General features: G+C 38.8%; 1 protein-coding gene across 3 annotated transcripts in view; it reads right to left on the bottom strand.

The window, feature by feature from the left end:
* The window catches only part of LOC123316289 (dual 3',5'-cyclic-AMP and -GMP phosphodiesterase 11), a 131,678-nt gene that overhangs the window by 108,111 nt on the left and 3,129 nt on the right, over positions 1-20,438 (bottom strand). For all 3 annotated transcript variants that reach the window (XM_044902282.1, XM_044902283.1, XM_044902285.1), the window contains exon 2: positions 1,321-1,401. In XM_044902282.1, the coding sequence (XP_044758217.1) occupies positions 1,321-1,401 (81 nt within the window). The remainder of the gene's footprint in view (positions 1-1,320; positions 1,402-20,438) is intronic.

Consider the following 20,438-nt stretch of genomic DNA (forward strand, 5'->3'; position numbering starts at 1 on the left):
TATACGGTGGAACGATATACTGGTCGGGAAACTATTATAAAAACATACGAGGATGTATTGATATCTAGTTAGCTTAGACCAGTTCCATGCATAAAAAAAAATATTGCGTTACAATAGCAATGGACAATAACTCATTAGGAGTGTCAGTGTGAAGTTGAGGTCAAAAAAGTAAACCAGAGTTACGCAATGAATTAAAGGAAAGAAGATGTCCACCGAAATTGTGAAAATCGAAAAATTGGAGTATCGAGCTATCATCAAGTACCTACCTGTATTTAAAAGGGTTAAGTGGTAAGCAGATTTACGAAGATCCTTAAAACCCTTGGTGATCAATGTCCTTCGTATGCGACCGTGAAAAATTGGACTGCAAGCTTCAAAAGAGGTAAATTTTCCATTTAAGATGATGACAGATCGGGAAGGCCAGTTACTGTGTCAGGCCCCGAAAATATCGATGCAGTTCATGACATGATTTCCTCAGACCGTCGAATTGGGCTAAAACGGATATCTGAAGCACTGAATGTTTCATACGATAGCGTTCATCATATAGTTCACGTCAATTTGGACATAAGAAAAATTGCTGCAAAATGGATTCCCAAATGTTTGAATGTTGACCAAAAGCGTGCAAGGGTAGAAGTATCGCGTTCGATCTGTGCTCGATTTAAAAACGATGTAGACTTCTTTAACCGAATTGTTACTATGGATGAGACTTGAGTACATTTCTACGATCCAGAAACCAAGCAAAAGTCGATGGAATGGCGACACTCTGGTTCTCCAAGACCTAAGAAGTTTCGTGTCCAAAAAATCTACTGAAAAAGTTCTTGCTTCAGTTTTTTGGGATTGCCATGGAGTAATCATGATTGATCTTTTGGATAAGGGTAGAACAATAACCGGTGATTACTATTCGACACTACTGACCACTCTATGGGAAAAAATTAAATAGAAAAGAAGCGAGAAGCTATCCAAAGGTGTTTTGTTTTCGCAGGACAACGCCCCTGCACAAAAATCTCATGTTGCCATGCAAAAAATTCGTGATTTAGTGTTTGAATTACTAGAACACCCCCCTTATTCACCAGATTTGGCTCCATTCGACTATCATCTCTTTTCTCAACTGAAAAAAAGTTTAAAAGGTCGTAAATTTTCTTCCAACGAGGAGGTAATAAAAGCTGTGGAGGTCTGGTTTGCAGAACAAGAAGAAACATTTTTTTGAAAAGTCTAGAGACGTTGCAGGTTCGCTGTAATAAATGTATACATCTCAGGAAATCGCATGAAGTCTAATTCTGTGAAGAGACGGTCAATTTGAAAGTATAGGTATTAAGGACTCACCTGTTTTACGTCGAGGTCCCCACAGAACAGGGGGGGACGCGTTGCCTATTGGGAGCGCCAGTTTGCTGGATATATCGCGATCTGAAATAATAAGGAAAAATATCTCAGTTTCGGCAATAAATACCACATGGTTTTTCAAGGCCACCATCTACAGCCTACTACAATTAATCGATTTCAGAGTGGGAACTCGATGAAATAAATACAAAATATGATAAAAACAACCTATAATATTCCAGTTTTTCTCGAAAAAACACATGTATAACAGATGTATCAACAGAAGGCACAAATAATGAGAAATTTATACGTGATCCTTATCAATTGTTGAGCAGTGCATTTTGTACATCAAATATTTGCTCCTCTTGATGAAATTTCAGGATTTTTACATGAAAAACCTCGTATCTAGTAAAATCAATTTTTACATTTTGATTCATTATTCATCATATCCTCATATCTTAAATACCAATCAAAGATCATCGAATAATGCTAATCTCACTAAGTCCTTGTATGCTAATTAACTGAATATGAAGAAGCATCTTTCGAATTGAGTAAATCTCGCTCATTGCTGCATTCTCTTTGCGCTTATATACTCTAAATTGGTTTGCAGACTGTTGAAGTTCGGCCAAGTAATTTTTCACACTGAGTGGACAGGAAAACAAACTCCATACTGGCTTCTCACGATATTGTTGCAGTAAACCATAAATTTCAAAATTAGTAGCATCCAATCGTGCCGCCATACCAGGAAAATATCCAGCCGACTCCGCAGAAAATTGAAGAGTCAGAGCAAAAGTTATACTTTTGTTTCCGCCACGATGTTTCGACAATTCAGATCAATGTAATAATTATATGAAGCTGATATCTCAACTATATTATTCAAAATCAGACAATTAGGCTAGGAATTAACCCCGAGTTTCATAAAGCTTGATCGGGGAATCAACGCTTGATTGACGAATAGACGTCAATTTGTTTTCACTCGATAATTCACTCATTATCATTGATAATATCATTCTCGAATCATATTATGATGTTGATACGTCTACTTCTTCAATATATTCAGAAGCAAAAAGTTTTCAATGATTTCGTTTCAGAAATCGAGTGACTGCCAAATCGTTGATCGGACAATCAAAGTTGTCATTGTCTCATTCATTCGAGTAAGAATGCGAGATTTAGCAGAGAACCATTTCGTTGGTGCTATTCCATATACAACTTTATCCATACACATTGCTCGATAAGATTCAAATCCGAAAATACTGTTATTCCTATTAGAATGAAAATGGATTTAACCTCCGTAATTTTCAGTCATCGCATTGTCATATATGACCCCTTTTTTTCGAGCGCTTTCGTATTTTTCGACCGTAATTTATACCCATCGAATGAAGCTCGGAATAATACAATTCTTCCCGCTGAACCGATTCCCATTCACGAAAATTAACATACCCAAACAACGAGTACATCGACCTCCTGTCAGCGAGGATTGTTTGACCATCATGCACGATACAAACGCTCGGACAAGTCGATTTTTTATTCCAGAGCAACGATCAATGAGCTTAGATTCAAAATCGTATCGCTTCAACCCTTATTGTTACAACCCGTATATTTTGTATAGCGAGAGATAAAAAAAAATACCATCCGTATTTAAAATAAAGAAGCTTTCATCGTTTTTAGATATATTCGAAAATGAAAAGTTATGACATATTTTCTAAATATACAAAACATCAAAATTTGGTTATATCTTCAAGATGAATGAAGATATGGTTAAACGGCTTCACTAAGGAATTTTTTAGGAAAATCGGGCTCAGGACTCCTCTCAATACCAGAAACAGCCAAGGTCAAGCAATTTGGGAAAACCAAAGCCTGTACAGGCCATTTTTTGTAACGTGGTTACCTCGGAGAAAACTTAACTCAAGCGCCAGCTATTCTTTTCACTAGGAAGAATAGCAAACCTACCAGAGTAGCTGCTAGTCGGAGACAGAGTTCGCTGTTATCTAGGGTGGTAGCGATAACGAAGTAGTCAAAATCAAATTAACTAGAAGATGTTTATTCACACCTTCGGAAACTGATTATATGTACAACGGAGATATGTGTAGTTATGACTTGCTATACGGTATCGGGATGTAATTAATTGTATTTCTCCAATGAAAAGAAACACAACCAGGGCGGATCTATTCGAGACTTTTATTCGCTACCCCAAGGGCTAACGCTCCATGACTGATAGCGAAGAAAAGGTCTATTTTTAGCGCAACTACGGGATTTCACTGACGACGAGCGGTATCTCTTATTCTCTACCCCAAGGGCTTACGCGCCATGACTGATAGAAAAGAAGAGATTTCGGATTCAACACTTATGATGCGGAACAGGGGGGTTGACGGGACTTTCCCTTCAGTACCCCAAGGGCTTACGCGCCATGACTGATAGGGAAGGGAAAAGTCAGACTCGCGAAACAGGGTAAAGTACGATAAAATATAACAGAAAGCGATACAGTACAGCAGTGTCAAAGAAGTAACCGCTGTAGGTCTAATGAAGAAACTGAACGGTAAAGACGGGGACCTAACTCCTTTATTTCAGGCACTCGCGGTAAACAAACGAAAACTAAAAATTAATTCCTAAGAGCACTAATACTCGCAACACAAAATTATTCATAAATTTGTTGAACGGCTTGACGTGCACACAATTAAAGTCGAATCGCAGAAAAGTACGGAGCGTAAACTAACTAAAGAGCCTGAAGTAAAAGAGCAGAAATCAAGAAGTCAAAGAGTCAAAGAGTCAATTACTCAAATTGAAAAACCTCAAATACATGGTTTTCATTAGGATGAGCTTTTTATCAGTACAAGTGTTTCGCTCCCACAATAGCCCCTTCAGGTGGGTGAAGGTGCAATTCAAAACTCATTGACGATTAAATTAATTGAAAATTAACAGTTTATTGAAGTAACAAAACAGTAGATCATATGCTATTAGGAACAGTTTTAATTAAAGAAAGGATATTGAAGTTTTTCCTTAACGCCTTATGATAACATCGACCCTTTTCTTGGCAACGAATAGGCCGAAGCTCATATGCACCACAGACTTGCTGATTTGAATTCCTGATCTCAGCGTATACAAGCATTTATTTGGTATTCACAACAAAGCTCAGTATAGAGCTGCTGTGCGACGGTAGCTTCTGAATTCTCGGTTCTCCTGGGAAATATGCAGTGAAAAATTTCCAGTGATTTAACGTCTGCAGCGTATTCCATTCGAAATTACTCCAGAGTATTCGGCTGTTTCCTGTGGATTGCGAAATGAGGACAAATCGGTGCTTTACTGACTTTCTTATTCAAAAACGATGAAAACATCCGATCAATAAATGATAAGCTGCCGAATGGAGAAAGTATATAGGGTGCTCCTTGTTGAGAACATTTCACCTGGATATTTTGTCAATATGTATAGAGTGAGGGGGTTGAAAATCAAGTTGTTGAGTGTTCGTTGGACCAGCCTGTATAAATCAGTGCTGATTCAATCTGTGGACAATATACCGATCGTTCTGCCCAGGAGACAAAGCTTCATGGGAATCTCCCATCACGCCACGCATATACCATTTAGACGCAGTCGTTTTAATTAAAATTAATCACCTATTAATCTTCCGTAATTAGGTAAATATTCAATCCTCAGACAAGTCCCGATTGTTAACCAGCTCGCTTTACATTCATAATTGCTGGCGCCCAACCTGATTACATGCAATTCAAGCTGTACTTATTTGTTTTACGTCATGGGGTGTTGGGGGGTAGACCTTGGTTCCATGTCGTGGTTTGAGGGGTTCAATGGGGTGGAGAAATTGGGGGCATTTTGTACGGTCGGAGAATCCTTGGTTTTTGCAGTTAATTGAAGATAAATTATTCACAAAATAATTATATTTAAAAGCTGTATTTCTATTTCTTTTTTCATGAAGTTCATCGAGGAAATTTTACACCCGAAATGCAATGCGCTGAGTGCCACTATATTACGTAAAATCTGCACATATTTAAGCCTCAAAGGACGAGGTTATTACATATGGAATTTCCACTCGGGACACAAATATGGAAGTTGTGACGTATGACTTACTTCGTGAATGAAGAACGAGGACATATTGTATAGTTTGACGTGACTGACGACACATTGTTCGGAATTTTTAATAACAAAAATTGTTGCGTATGACTGAAAGACTGCTTCTGCATTGTTTATCATATATGGTATTGTGTTTGGGCGTTGCGACGGACGTCTTGATGACGAAAAACGGAAATGGCTGGGCTTTACGTTAATTCACATCTTTATTCTACGCAAAGGTTTCATTTTTCGATAGTTTTCCTCTTTGATCAGATATAAATGAAAAAGAAAATTGCTTTAACTGATGGAGCACTCCCCAATAGTCAGAATTTATGAGGTTCTCACATACCTTTGATTTGTTGAAATTTCTTTTTCGTCGTATCCACTTATACAACAAAACTGAATGCAATTTATATCCAAATTTCACATGCTTATCGCAGGAAATGTGAACAAAATGACTACCAGTTTCGTTTTTCAATTATTACAATGAGAATCACATTGAGGTAGATACCTATTAGTAGCTACTGATATACAGGGTGTCTGTAAACAAATGGGAAGGACTTAAGGAGTAGATTCCTCGATGAAAATAAGCAGGGGTAGTTCCTATGAATTTTTTTCGAAATCGACCTCCTTTCCAAGATACAGCCTTTAGAAAGCGATGACGAGTTGACAGTTTTTAATTTTTTTACGGGTTTCAAAAAACACTGAGTCATAAAACTATACATAACATGAAGCACTAAGTAGATGTTACTCACACAATTTTTTAGATCTCATAACTTCATTATTAAGGGTTGAAAATAACAGTCCCATTCAGTTCTTGAGAAAAAATATTTTTCTCGGAATAAATAAAAACTTACAAGCAGTTCTGATCACTGTTCATTCCATTTCATCGTATAAGTGCTCCATAGAATGACTACATCATACATACACGCATCAACTCTCTGCTTCATAGACCTTCGTATGCTGCTTGTAAGTTTTTATTTATTCCGTGAAAAGTATCGACTGTATCGAAATTTTTCAAGAGACTTTTTTTCTCCAGAATTGAATGGGCAACCATAAAAGAATTTCATTTTTCGAAAATCTATCCCACGAAAACAATTTTTGAAGGAAAATCATAAGGGGTTGTTATTTTCAACCCTTAATAATGTAACCAGTCCGGCCCTTGCGGTCGGACCTTTCGAGAACCAGAGCGGTCGAAAGCTTCCAGAATAACCGCGAAAGGTTCGCGAAGGTACCTGAATGTTTCCGGCGCCTATATAAGCCCAGCGGAGGAGCAGGTAGGCAAGTACAAGTACACTAACAGTGCAAGCGACTAGTGCAAATAAACAAGAGTGGAAATAAATAGTAGTGTGATAGTTAGTTTGTGAGTTATTTGTGTATTAAGTGTAAATAAATAATTTTAATAAGTTGGACGTTTCAATCAAGCGAAGAAAACGTTACATTGGTGTCAAGTGTGCGCTTCAACATCGCTCGAATTAAATAAATAATTTTGGATATTTGGAGTTCATGCCAGTGACCACAAGGCTGCAGAACACGATGGAGACTCAAGCGGTAATGGACTTTTTGAGTAAGATGAACGAAAGAATGGAAGAAAATTCTCGAAAATTGAATGAGGAAATGGACGAGAACTCTTGCAAGTTGAATGAGAAAATGGACGAGAATTCTTGTAAGTTGAATGAACAAATGGTCCAAATGGAAGAAAATTCTCGAAAATTAAATGAGAAAATTGACGAGAAATTGAATGAGAAAATGGACCAGATTAGGGAAAATTGTAACGATGTGGTGAGTCAACTTACAGATAAATTGAATAAGAAACTAGAAACCATAAATGGAAAATTCGATAAAGTAGACGAGAAGTTTGATATAGTGAACGAAAAATTTGACGAAGTTTATGAAAGAGTTGATGAAAAGTTTGACAAAGTTTATGACGACGTAAATGGAAAATTGGAAGAAATGGCAGGAATAATTGAACATCATTCCAAGTTGATAGATTCCTTGAAAAGAATGTCAAACAGAACAGATATTCTGGCTTCAACACCCTACAGCTCAGCAAAAGCGGAAAATGACGGCGAAGGTAGTAGAATGAAGATCAAGCCCCCAACTTTTGATGGAAAAATACCCTGGTCGACATATCAAAAACAGTTTAGAGCTGCTGCCCTGGTGAACAATTGGAACGACAACGAAAAAGCCACGGCATTAATTATAGCTCTACGAGGAGAGGCGCTCAACGTTCCCGGAGAGTCAACAAGCCTGTTACGAAGTTCTTACATCGAAACTTCAGATGAGATATGGTGATGCTCATCTACAACAAGTATACCATGCACAAATAAAGAACCGAGTGCAGAAAACAGGGGAAAATCTCCAGGAGTTTGAAGCTGATGTGGCGAGATTAGTCAGGCTGGCTTATCCATCTGCTCCAGATAGCTTCCTGGAACAGCTATCAATCCAGACATTCGTGGATGGTATAAAGGATAGTGAAATACAACAAGCCCTGAGACTAGCACGCCCTAGAACCGTAGATGATGCCTTAGCCCAGGCTTTGGAAATCGAAGCAGCGAAGCAAGCGTCGCATAGGGGACACTTTCGTGTAAGACAAGAGCAAGAAACAGATCGATCTGTTGAGGAGATTGTCAGAGAAAAAGTCCGCAGAATATTGCTTGCTGGGAAAAAGGATGCTGTGTGCTGGAACTGCAACAAAAGGAGGCATTTCAAGCAAAATCGTCCAGAATTTGAAAGGGCTACAGCTGGGAAAATAAAAGGAGTCGCTGTGGTAGACAATGGCTCGACCAAAACCATTGAGTGTCCCCAGAATTCCAGTCATTGTTCGCGCCTGGAAGAAAAGATCGATTTAAGGCGGACCACCGTAATCGAAGACGACTGGCTACCTGAAGAAATTCAAAGAGCACAAGAGGAAGATAACGACTTGAAAGTAATCCTGAGTTGGAAGAAGAGCGGTAGACGACCTACTTGGGAAGAAGTATCCAGACTGAGCCAGAATGTAAAGTCGTATTGGGCACAATGGGAAACATTGAAGATTGATGGAGGTCTTCTGAAGCGTTGTTGGGAAAATGAAGATGGAACTGAGCAGAGACTTCAGTTGATTGTGCGAAAGAGCCGTGTTACAGACATTCTGACCAGACTACATAATGGAACTTCAGGTGGACATTTCGGGATAACCAAGACGTTGGAAAAAGTCAGGCAGCGATTTTATTGGCTAAATTGTAAGAGGGACGTTAAAGATTGGTGTAGAAGATGCAAGGTTTGTGCTGCTGCTAACGGACCTTATGGTAAAGGAAAAGCACCAATGAGGCAATATAACGTCGGATCCCCCATGGAACGAGTAGCTATCGACATCGCTGGACCCTTTCCCGAAACAGACCATGGAAACAAGTACATTTTGGTAGCGATGGACTATTTCACGAAATGGGTGGAAGCCTACGGTATTCCTAATCAAGAGGCAAGTACGGTAGCTGATAAATTGGTCAGAGAATTCTTCTGCAGATTTGGAATACCTCTGGAGCTGCATTGTGATCAAGGCCGAAATTTTGAATCGAAGTTATTCCAAGAAGTATGCAGCAAATTGGGAATTCACAAAACAAGGACTACACCTCTTCATCCACAATCAGACGGCATGGTCGAACGAATGAATCGGACCATGGGAAAACATCTAGCCAAAGTAGTTTCTGATAACCAGCGGGATTGGGATGAATATTTACATCTATTCACCATGGCATATAGATCTTCGGTTCAAGAATCTACCAAGGAAACTCCATCCAGTATAATGTTCGGCCGAGAAATAAGGCTGCCTTGCGACTTAGAGTTTGGATTTAAGCCTGGAGAGGACGTAGCTGGGGAGGACTACGTTAGTAAATTAAGGAACAAGCTGGATTACATTCATGACAAGGTACGCAATCAAATGCAGCAAGCAAGTGACCGAATGAAAATGCGATACGACATCAAGGCTATTGAAGGTGGATTCACCACTGGAGATCTGGTGTGGCTACATAATCCACAAAGGAGGAAAGGTTTTTCACCAAAGCTGCAGAGACAGTGGGAGGGACCGTATGAAATAATCAAGAGGATAAATGATGTAGTTTACCGAATAAGGAAGCTCCCCAGAGGAAAACCAAAGGTTGTCCATTTCAACCGATTAGCCCCGTACGCGCAGGACAAAGAAGAGGTACGTCTTGTGGAAGCCCCGATGCAAGGTAGCAACGATTACCAGAAGTTTATGGATCGTTATGGTGAGACACGCGTTGCACGGTTCGGCGTTACACAGGAAGTACATCAAGATCTCTTTACCGTGTCTGAGGAATACTCTCTCGCTCATTGCGTAGCGGAGGACCTTCGTATGAGCAAAGGAATAGCCAGAGTATTCAGAAATAAATTTGGACGTCAGGAGCAACTATTGCGACAGCAGCCAAGAATCGGAAAAGTTTTGAAATTGAAGGCTGAAGGTCGGTTCATTTATTACCTAGTCACCAAGCGACATTCCTATCAGAAGCCAACCTATCAGAATCTATGGACGGCACTGCATAGCTTGAAAGAAGACCTTCAACGCTTTGGGGTTAGGAAATTAGCTGTTCCCAAGCTCGGTTGTGGATTGGACCAGCTAAATTGGCGAGTTGTGCGAAGCATGCTGGAGGTGGTATTTCAGGGGACTGGTATACGGATCCTGGTGTGCAGTTTCAACCCAAAGCGGGCCAGGGAGCCTGGAAAAACTGTGGAGTGCTACTTCCATCAGAATGGCTACTGTAGGAATGGTGATGAGTGCAGGTTTCGCCACGGTCCTCGGAGGAATTCACTAAATCTGTTCTGGGACAGAACAGGCTTAAGGAGGGGACAGTGTAACCAGTCCGGCCCTTGCGGTCGGACCTTTCGAGAACCAGAGCGGTCGAAAGCTTCCAGAATAACCGCGAAAGGTTCGCGAAGGTACCTGAATGTTTCCGGCGCCTATATAAGCCCAGCGGAGGAGCAGGTAGGCAAGTACAAGTACACTAACAGTGCAAGCGACTAGTGCAAATAAACAAGAGTGGAAATAAATAGTAGTGTGATAGTTAGTTTGTGAGTTATTTGTGTATTAAGTGTAAATAAATAATTTTAATAAGTTGGACGTTTCAATCAAGCGAAGAAAACGTTACAATAATAAAGTTGTGAGATCTGAAAAAATTGTGTGGGTAACATCTACTTAGTGCTTCATATTATGTATAGTTTTATGACACAGTGTTTCTTAGAACCCGTTAAAAAAATTAAAAACTGTCAACTCGTCATCGCCTTCCAAAGGCTGTATCTTGGAAGGGAGGTCGATTTCGAAAAAAATTTATAGGAACTCCCCTGCTTATTTTCATCGAGGAATCATCTCCCTAAATCTTTACCATTTGTTTACGGACAGCCTGTATGCATATTGTATGTGTACATATACTGACATACATTAATCCCACATGATGGACGTTAAGAGGTTTCCTCAGTTTCCGAAATGAATGAGTTGGCTATACATGCAGTGGTCGTTAATCTTCAAGCTTCCTGCTTGCCAATTTACCCTGCAGAAATCGCAATGCTGAGTTTTTAGAGACTTTCAGGAAGCTCGGTCGTATCCCTAGTCGTAGTTCTAAATTTTCCCTGTTTCCAGCTTTTTCAGGGCACTCGGGATTTCCATTCCCACTTCCATTTAGTATTTGGACTCATCCTCCCCATGCTTTGTTTCGTAGAATGATCCTTGTACATTCCTTGCATTCTTCTTTCTCATTATAACGTCGAATAATGCAAGCTTCTTTGGGTGAGAGGAAATCTTATATACAAGGTGAAGTATTTAAAGGTGAGGCTTTTTTTATAGAAGGTAGAACTTGTCAAAAATCACCCATACAAATATTCAAAATGACCAAATCAAAAAAAACATTAAAACTGATTTCTGAAATGAATCCTAGATCATTTTATTTCGAGGGTTTATAGCTCACTAAAATTTTTGATGAAATGACTTATTCTTATGACTTCTACCTTGTCAAGAAAGCCTCACCTTTGAAAACACCCTGTATACAAACGAAGCCTTTGTTACACCATTTATAACTCGGGTACTACTGGACCAATTTTTATAATCTTTGATTTGTTGGATCTGCCTCCGCGTAGAAATGGGAAAAACAAAAAAATATGAATTTCATGCAAATATCTTGAGTGGTACTGAGTATATTTTCAAATGGAGTTGAGAAAGAACGACCCTGTATGAATAACGTTATAAACAATCAGGGTTCGATTCACTTTTCCGATGAATACCTTCGTCAGATAGGAAAAACATCGGATACACTCCAGATAATTGATAAAATTTTCCACAGGCCCAGTCAATGATACGAGAGCATCTGATTCGATTAGTAAAGATTGAATCGAGCGAATGAATCATGAATACAAATTGAGTTGATGGATCTGAATCAGCAGCTCCGATCTTACAGCTTGTAGATATTCGGATAGCTTATTAGAGGCAATTGGGAAAAATTGATGTTTACTAGTAATCTGTGCCTGTTTGGACGGTACGAAATGATTGAATGTCTGAATGAATGAATGAATATTCCGGTTATATTCGTTACGGATTCCGATATGGATTGCTTCTCTCGTTTTTATCGAAGGCTGGGGTCTTCGAACTCTTGTTCACGGATTGTTTATATTTGCCATGTATATTATCACACCCAAACTGCCAGATGAAAAATTTCTGAATGTCTTGAGTTGAAAATATATTTTTACAGTAGACTGAGGTCGAAAGAAACACTTTTTTCTTCACTAATTCAGCCTAGAATTAAATATATAGCCATAATAAGTTTTCATAATGAACTATGTCACCCTTGGAGAAATCTCTTCAGAATAACAAGCTGAATCTATGACAAGAGACATCTGTGGATCTTTTAAACAGAGTTGCATTCAGCCAAAGCACTAAATTGTTCTAATTTCACAGAAATATTTGATTTTGAATATCAGATAACTCAAGTGTTCAACTAACCTACTTTAAGAGTAGGGTTCTTTGAATTTCTGGTACATTTATGGTAAAATTTCTTCAAATTAAGCGAGTTCATCATCAACAATCAGTGCACAAGTATTTTCATTGTTCTTTCTCAAATTATTCGCCTTCAAAATCAGTTATCAACAAAACCAAAACTAGTGAAGCCTCTTGTTGTATGCTTCACGATTCTTGTACGAAACCACATCCAGTTACCTCTAGTAATGAACCAGAACAGGGCGTTCTGAACAGGATAAATAGCACAATATATCATGGACCCTGTAGGTGAATTTGTGTAGTAAATAAGGCCCACGTAATCTCATAACTCAACATCAGACTTCGTTACTTCCAGAACAGTACAACTAATAACTGTAAGATAAGAAGCCATCCATGTAACAAATTACCCAGTAGATTACTGGAGCTCCAAAGACCTATCGCCAAACCCCGATATGTTTGAACATGAACCCGCTGCGTATAAACAGGAAAAGGCCCCAGGATATCGGTTTCACGACAAGCATTGATGAAATGCCAAAGAGGGTCGCAAAAAGGACCAAGGCCACGCAAATGCCGGTTAGAATGGAGGGAATCCAGAGTTTGGAGTTATGAGACGAAAAACGGCTGTTTGAATTGCAGGAAAATCCAAGCCTTCAACGATTTATGATATATTGGAAAAGTTGAAAAGGGTAATCATTCGTCTTCTGAGCGAATCGTTGAAAGATATATACATGGAAACTTTAACAGAACAAATATTTCAACAACAATTTATTGTTTCGCTGTACAGGGCCTTGAAGTATGACTTTATGCAATCCAGGAAAATTTCACAGATTTGCTTTTTGTTTGTTGGGAAACATAGAAAGAATATGGACTGTTAAAATAGAAGATACGGATTATAGTTGACGCAGATTGTAAATGACACGAGTGTCTTTGATAAGTGGGTATGAAAGGTGGACCTAATTTTTACACTGCGACAGCTGTAAGAGGAGGCCCGTGAACAGCAATCAAAGATCTATACAGCCTATATCGATTTAAGTAAGGCCTTCGACTTGGTGAATCGGAAAGCGCTGTGGAAAATCATGAGACGCCTTGGAGTACCCGAAAAAAGCCGTCTGTAAAAGCCTCCATACCAACAACACCGCTAGAATACAGCATAATGGCTCTACAACCGACCATTTCTTAAACAACTATGGAATAAAACAAGGCGGCGTGTTAGTGCCTTTACTGTTCAATATTTTCGCCATAGCTGTCTCGATAATTGCTGACATGAGTATGCCTGTAAGAGGTGTTGGAATAAGATTCAGATTTGATGGAGGCCTGTTTAACCTGAAGCGCCTCAGAGCAAAAACTCGTACAAAGTGTATTACGGAACTTCAATATGCAGACGACTGCGCACTTATCACTAGCAGCTCAGAGGATCTACAGATAATGTTGGACACCTATAAACATAAATACGAAGCTTTGGGCCTTAGACTCGATATCGACAAAACCCAAAATCCTGGTAAGTCCGCCAGAAAGCCTTCAAACATATAGCAGCCTGGAGAATTAAAGTCTAGAACAGGAAAGGCAGTTCAAATAATTGGGAAGCTTCATAATTACTGGGGCTAACCTAGACTCGGAAATACACAACCGTATCAATTCGGCATCACGGTCATTCTGGAAGCTAAAGCACAGAATATTTCAAAATCACGACCTCAATCTGAAGACCAAGACAGCTGTTTGTACAGCAGTCGTCCTCCCAACGCTTCTTTATGGAAGCGAAAGCTGGACGCCCTACAGGTTACATAAAACAGCTTGAAAAGACGCAACAACGTTATCTAAGATAAATAATGCACATCAGGTGGTTCCACAAAGTTTCGAATGCAGAAGTCTTGCAGCGCGCGAGCTGTACAACAATTGATACTCAAGTAACGAGAGCCCGACTCAGACGGAGCAGCCACATTCTGAGGATGCAAAACACAAGACTTCCCAAAATAGCTCTGCATATCACTCTGCGCCTTATATTATTATTTGTCAAATCTGTTTGTGTAGAATCTTCAGCTGAATGCCTATTTCAAATTTCAGCCGAATATTCCGAAATATACAGTAGCTATAAAGAAAAAACTAAACAGAATTTAATAAACTCTAGCTCCATAACTAAGCGCTTGCGAACCTATGTTTATATGGACTTTTTGCCTTAAAATTACATAGGGAATGTATTCCTTAAATGATTACTCTATACAGGACTCATACTGCCTCACTCAAAGGTGAGGCAGAAGGTAAAACTGGTCAAAATAAAGCGTTGCACCAAAAATCACATTCGAAATGACAATGTTGAAAAAATATTGAAAATTATTACTGGAATAAATCCTAATACGACCCTTTATGGGCCCTATAGGCATCGTCTCTGAAATACTGACAGTACTGTTCAGGAATATCGGAACAGACGGTATGTAGATCACTTTTGACCTGAATTATGAGAAGCGGAAAAGAACTTATATCGTGATGACTGACTCAACCATATGGTTTTGCTCAGGTTATTGGCCCATTCGTTTTTTATGTGGGAATAAAAATGGAAACTTAGGTATCGATTTTATGAAATGGTTCATTTCGATATCAACTGACAGAAGGCAAGTATGAAAACTGGAATATTATTTCAAAACCTCACCAATAAAACGCGTCTAAATTATTCACAAACTTTTTACAATCTTCTTGTTCGAACAACTGCTGTAGATTTGCAGAAATCCCCCTGCATCCCTGCAATCTTCTTTCTCATCCGAACCAACCCCTCCCCCAACTGTAAATCCTGCTACATTGTCCGAACAAATCGGTGTAACTTGTCCCTCAGCATCCTGGCGAGGTAAATGCCCTTTCCAGGATTTATTTTCGACTCTAGTAGAAAGCATCCAGACGTCTCGACATTTTAAAAATTGAAGTACTATTCAGCTTCATTTAGGAACAAGTAAGAGCTATTTCCGAATCGTTCTCAACTATCCAGACTGGCATGGCTAAGCCGTTGGTTATAGCTTCTCCACAACGATCGCGTGTCACATCTATTTTCCTGTCAGTTTTCAGATTGGTGTCGGATAGCTCTGAATCGAAATTGGACGGAAAATTTGTGGGTCTTTCGGAAGGATGCAAGACGCCTGGAGATACATCTCAGATGGAATTCGAGCTGGTTCTCAACCTATGAATCAGTGGCGAACTACCTGTGATTTTCTAAACGATTTCCAGGGTTTATCCAAGGGTTGAAGGGGCAATCATACATACGTATTGATGTCTAGTTAGCCTAGACCAGGTCCATGCATAAAAAAACATACTGCGTTACCATAGCAACGAACAATAACTCATTAGAAGTGTCAGTGAGAAGTATGAGGTCAAAAAAGGAAGCCAGAGTAATACAATAAATTAAAAGAAAGAAGATGTCCACCTAAATTTTGAAAATCGAAAAATTGGAGTATCGAGCCATCATCAAGTACCTGTATTTAAAAGGGAAAAGAGGTAAGCAGATTTATGAAGATATGCTTAATACCCTTACTGATCAATGTCCTTCGTATGCGACCGTGAAAAATTGGACTGCAAGCTTCAGAAGAGGTAAATTTTCCATTGAAGATGATGACCGATCGGTAAGGCCAGTTTCTGTGTCAGTCCCCGAAAATATCGATGCAGTTCATGACATGTTTTTGTCAGACCGCCGAATTGGGATAAAACGGATATCTGAAGCAATGCATATTTCATACGAACGCGTTCGTCATATAGTTCACGTCGATTTGGACATGAGAAAAATTGCTGCAAAATGGATCCCCAAATGTTTGAATGTTGACCAAAAGCGTGCAAGGGTAGAAGCATATCTTTTGATATGTGCTCGATTTGAAAACGATGTAGAGTTCTCAAACCGAACTGTTACTATGGATGAGACATGGGTACATTTCTACGATCCAGAAACAAAGCAACAATCGATGGAATGGCGACACTCTGGTTCTCCAAGACCTAAGAAGTTCGTGTCAAAAAATCTGCTGGAAAAGTTCTTGCTTCAGTTTTTTGGGATTGCCATGGAGTAATCATAATTGATTTTTTGGATAAGGGTAGAACAATTACCGGAGATTACTATTTGACATTACTGAGACCACTCTACTGTAAAAAATTGAAAAGAAAAGATTCGAAAAGCTATCCAAAGGTGTTTTGTTTTTGCAGGACAACGCCCCTGCACACAAATCTCATGTTGCCATGCAATAAATTCGTGATTTACGCTTTGAATTACAAGAACACCCCCCCTATTCACCAGATTTCGCTCCATCCGACTATCATCTCTTTCCTCAACTGAAAAAAGTTTGCAAGGTCGTAAATTTTCTTCCAACGAGCAGGTAATAAAAGCTGTGGAGGTCTGGTTCGCAGAGCAAGAAGAAACATTTTTTTTTGAAAGGTCTAGAGACGTTGCAGGTTCGCTGTAATAAATGTATCCAATTAAGAGGAGAATATGTGGAGTAATAAAATATTTTGACATTGAAATTTTGTTTACTTCTATAGTAGGCTGAGAATTTTTCAATATATCCTCGTATGTAAACGTCTGATTATAGGAGTGTAGAATAAGAGTCTGGAAAATGATGAAAAAATAGGTTTTCCCAATCATCGACGTTGAGCATTAGGGGGTGGGTATAAAATTTGCCCCCCAAAGAAGTGTTTCCGCGAATTTTCCATAAAATTTCGAGAAAATGATATAAAAGTTGTCAAATTATAGGCTCTCCTGCTTTTTCGTTCGAATTGTAAGTCTCTGTTCATGTTACCCATCACTGAATGATACTTGAACAGCTCCCATCTCCTTAACCTAATTCGGCACTGATACTTGCAGGCCATCTAATCCCCGATCTCTCATATGAATTACAGCTCGTTAACCTCCCCTCTCCACTTAACAAAGACATCCTACCCAACCCCTTTTCAACTCCCCTACAGAACCCTCATCTTGCTAACCTTGAAGAGCGTCGTTCGGGAGTGCTGGATCAATTCCAAGGTCAACAGCATCCCTTCTGTCGTCGAGTGGCCACGCCGGCGTTTATGAGAAAGTGATACCGAAGATGATGGCAATCTGCTTTCAGCGTGTTTCAAAACGGTGTTGGGACTTGGCGAAACACGAGGGTCCTACAAAGAGGATCGGGATTTTCTTATAAGGGGTTTAGGACACTTAGGAACCCCTCCAACACAGTTCTCATCCTGATATAAGATGAATCGCAAATTTTATTGTGGGTCAGAGGATTATCGATTTCAAGTGACTGTGAATCAGGATATCACAAGGAATTAGGCATTGGTCATTGAAAAACAGTTGAGAGAATTGCCACAAGTCTTATTTAACGCTGAGATCCTAATGGACACATATCTATTCGTGTAGATATGAGGGTAGTCAAGTTCTTGAAAATTTCAAGACAAGCAGTAATTTTACAATATCAAGGCAAGGCAAGAAATTTTATATTTATAGCAATACCAAGACTCCTTGTCAAGAAAATTTGAAATATATCTTGTCTAACCATGAATACAAGACAACGTGTTCATTTGTGAAGAAGATAACATATTTTAACATGAAATACTTATTGCACACACATTTTCTGCTAGAAAAATTTGAATTGACAATAACCAATGATAATCTTGATTCTTGTTGAAACTCCAAGTGGGATCTAGATCTACAATTTTTACTTCCAGGCATACACTTTCTTCATACTTATGAAAACATGGTATAATTTTGGCTCATTCATTATTTTCCCCGTTGGTACTTGTGTCCACCTGAATTTTGAAAGAAAAACAGAATTTCTGTCTGTCAGTAATGCACTATCTTGCATTGTTGTATGCTGCTGCTTTTTCGTTTTAGTTTCAGATTCAGTTTTATTATTTTCTATCGTCGCTTTTGTTGCACTGATCATTTTATATTTTTATTGAAATTTAGGTTTCTCTCTATTGCTTGTTAGTGAATATTCTGAGTCAGAATCGGAATCAAATGGCTCAGCAGACGTTCTGTTTATTGAAGAGTCAGTGTCACATATGGTAAGATAAGACTACCACTTTGTGATAAACGAGAGTAGGTATAGAAAGAAGTTGCAATTCACTTCAAAGCCGATTGGAGGTGTGATGACATAGATGGTGGAATAATTGACAGAATTCAGTCCGTTAGCAGTGGCGTATCGGTAGACAATAGTAATAGGTAGAATTAAAAGAAGATAAATTAAAATATCTTTTCTGCCAAAACGTTGTTTTTATTTGAATTGCACTGACTGATTATATGATAGAATTCTTGTCTTGTCGACCCCTAGTTAAAATATGGTAGGAGACGAAGAATAGAAGTTATACTCGTTGAATTTCGTAACGTATTTTACAAAACCTAAATTCAACCATTGCTACTATACCACTATTGCAATAATAAGTACGAAACTACATGAATTTTATATGATATTTATAGGAATAAAACAAATTTCGTCTAATTCTTCTTATCCACATAATTACTATTGAAGTTTCAAAAAAACAGCCTGTAAATGTAGCACTCTAATGGAATTTTCCGTGAACTCAAAGGTAAAATGAAATGAAAATATTTACTCATTCCATATCCGCTCCACCACATCGTTTCACGAGTCATAAGATTGATAAGATTATAAATATGTGTATTAATTTATGATAAACATGACAATATGGTGCTTTCTAGTCGGTTCAGTCCAAATAATGCCTCGTTTAAAAAAAACCTTGCCTTCTAAACGCGTCACTTCTCATAAGCTGTCACACAATCAATTCACGCCCAAAGATTATAGTCTAACTCTATAATCTTTGTTCACGCCCATTTCATCGGCTGATCTTGTTGTTTCCAATCGTATACAGGGTGTATTTCAAGACCAAGACGAGGCTTTTTTAACCGAAGATAGAATAGCGTTTGGGCAAAAATCACCTATATACAAACAGAACTTTCCAAATGAATTTCCGAAAGCCAATTACCCATATCTGCACAACAATTAGCATACCCGAAGGAGTCATTCACTATTTGAACAGTAAAAATGCGCTGCTCGTGACATATTAGAGTTCTATACTATACCCCGTCCGTATCGAACACTTCAGCATCTCCAGATGTTCCAAATTGAGAAGCTGTACGTGGCAAAAGAGACCTCCAAAAACAACCCCGAAGAAATTCGTTTAACCACCCGGAACTGCCATCAATTCCTGGGGCAAAAAGTTCAGAAAAAATCGACTATAAATAGAAATGGGGCGAAGTTGTCTCATAACACCGCTTCCCCCGAAATAGACCTCATCTCCGAGGTCAAAGTTCGAAGCTCCACATCTGAGGGATGGGGCGAGATGACAGCTGACTTAGCTCTGTGCGGTTGGGGTGAATCACCTGCCTGATGTTCGTGTTGACGTTGACGTTACGGTAGAATAGAGGCTCGGAGTTTGAACGGAAATATTCTCATAGTTCAGAAATGAATTAATTTCTGAATAAAATGTCCATTTTGATCGAGTTAAAAATGGCATTTGTCAAATGTGACAACATATAAGGCGAGTTCCATATCCTAAATTGAACGTAAACATGAGAAAGCAAGCTTATTTTATTATTTATTGCATGTGGGTTTAACCTCATTCTCAGCCAAAACAGGTGAGAAAATATTCCCATATAAATGAGGCTTAATTCTGAAAGAAGAGAGCAAGTACTACTTTAAAGGGGGGTAAAACTGATTTCATGTTTCAATGTGGAAGCCTAACATCTCACTGTCTTCGTTTGTAGATGAAAATTTTAATAAGATCTCGTTGCTCAGTAGATGGCGTTGGAGTACTTGATACTTCATAGCCCATATCAGTGTTCATTAAAGGTGCGCCAGTAGCCAATTGTAACCCAAACTATGGTCAGCATCTCTCTTTTGGCATTCATTCCGTTCATTTTGTGAGTTAGAGTGTTGTTTTTTTATTATGCTTTTAATGAATTTGTCATAACTCATTGAATGTTATTTCAAACCTTGTGCGTGGAAATTCGAGTGTTTGGAGATTTTAAAAAGTGCTGCCAAAAACGATATAAATCAGCAATCGAAAACCAAAATAAAAAATATCAACTCAAACTCAATTTTTTGTATATTTAATTGAGATATTTCAAAAG

The sequence above is a fragment of the Coccinella septempunctata genome, chromosome 7 (genome assembly GCF_907165205.1).
Source record: "Coccinella septempunctata chromosome 7, icCocSept1.1, whole genome shotgun sequence".
Classification (NCBI taxonomy): Eukaryota; Metazoa; Arthropoda; class Insecta; order Coleoptera; family Coccinellidae; genus Coccinella; species Coccinella septempunctata.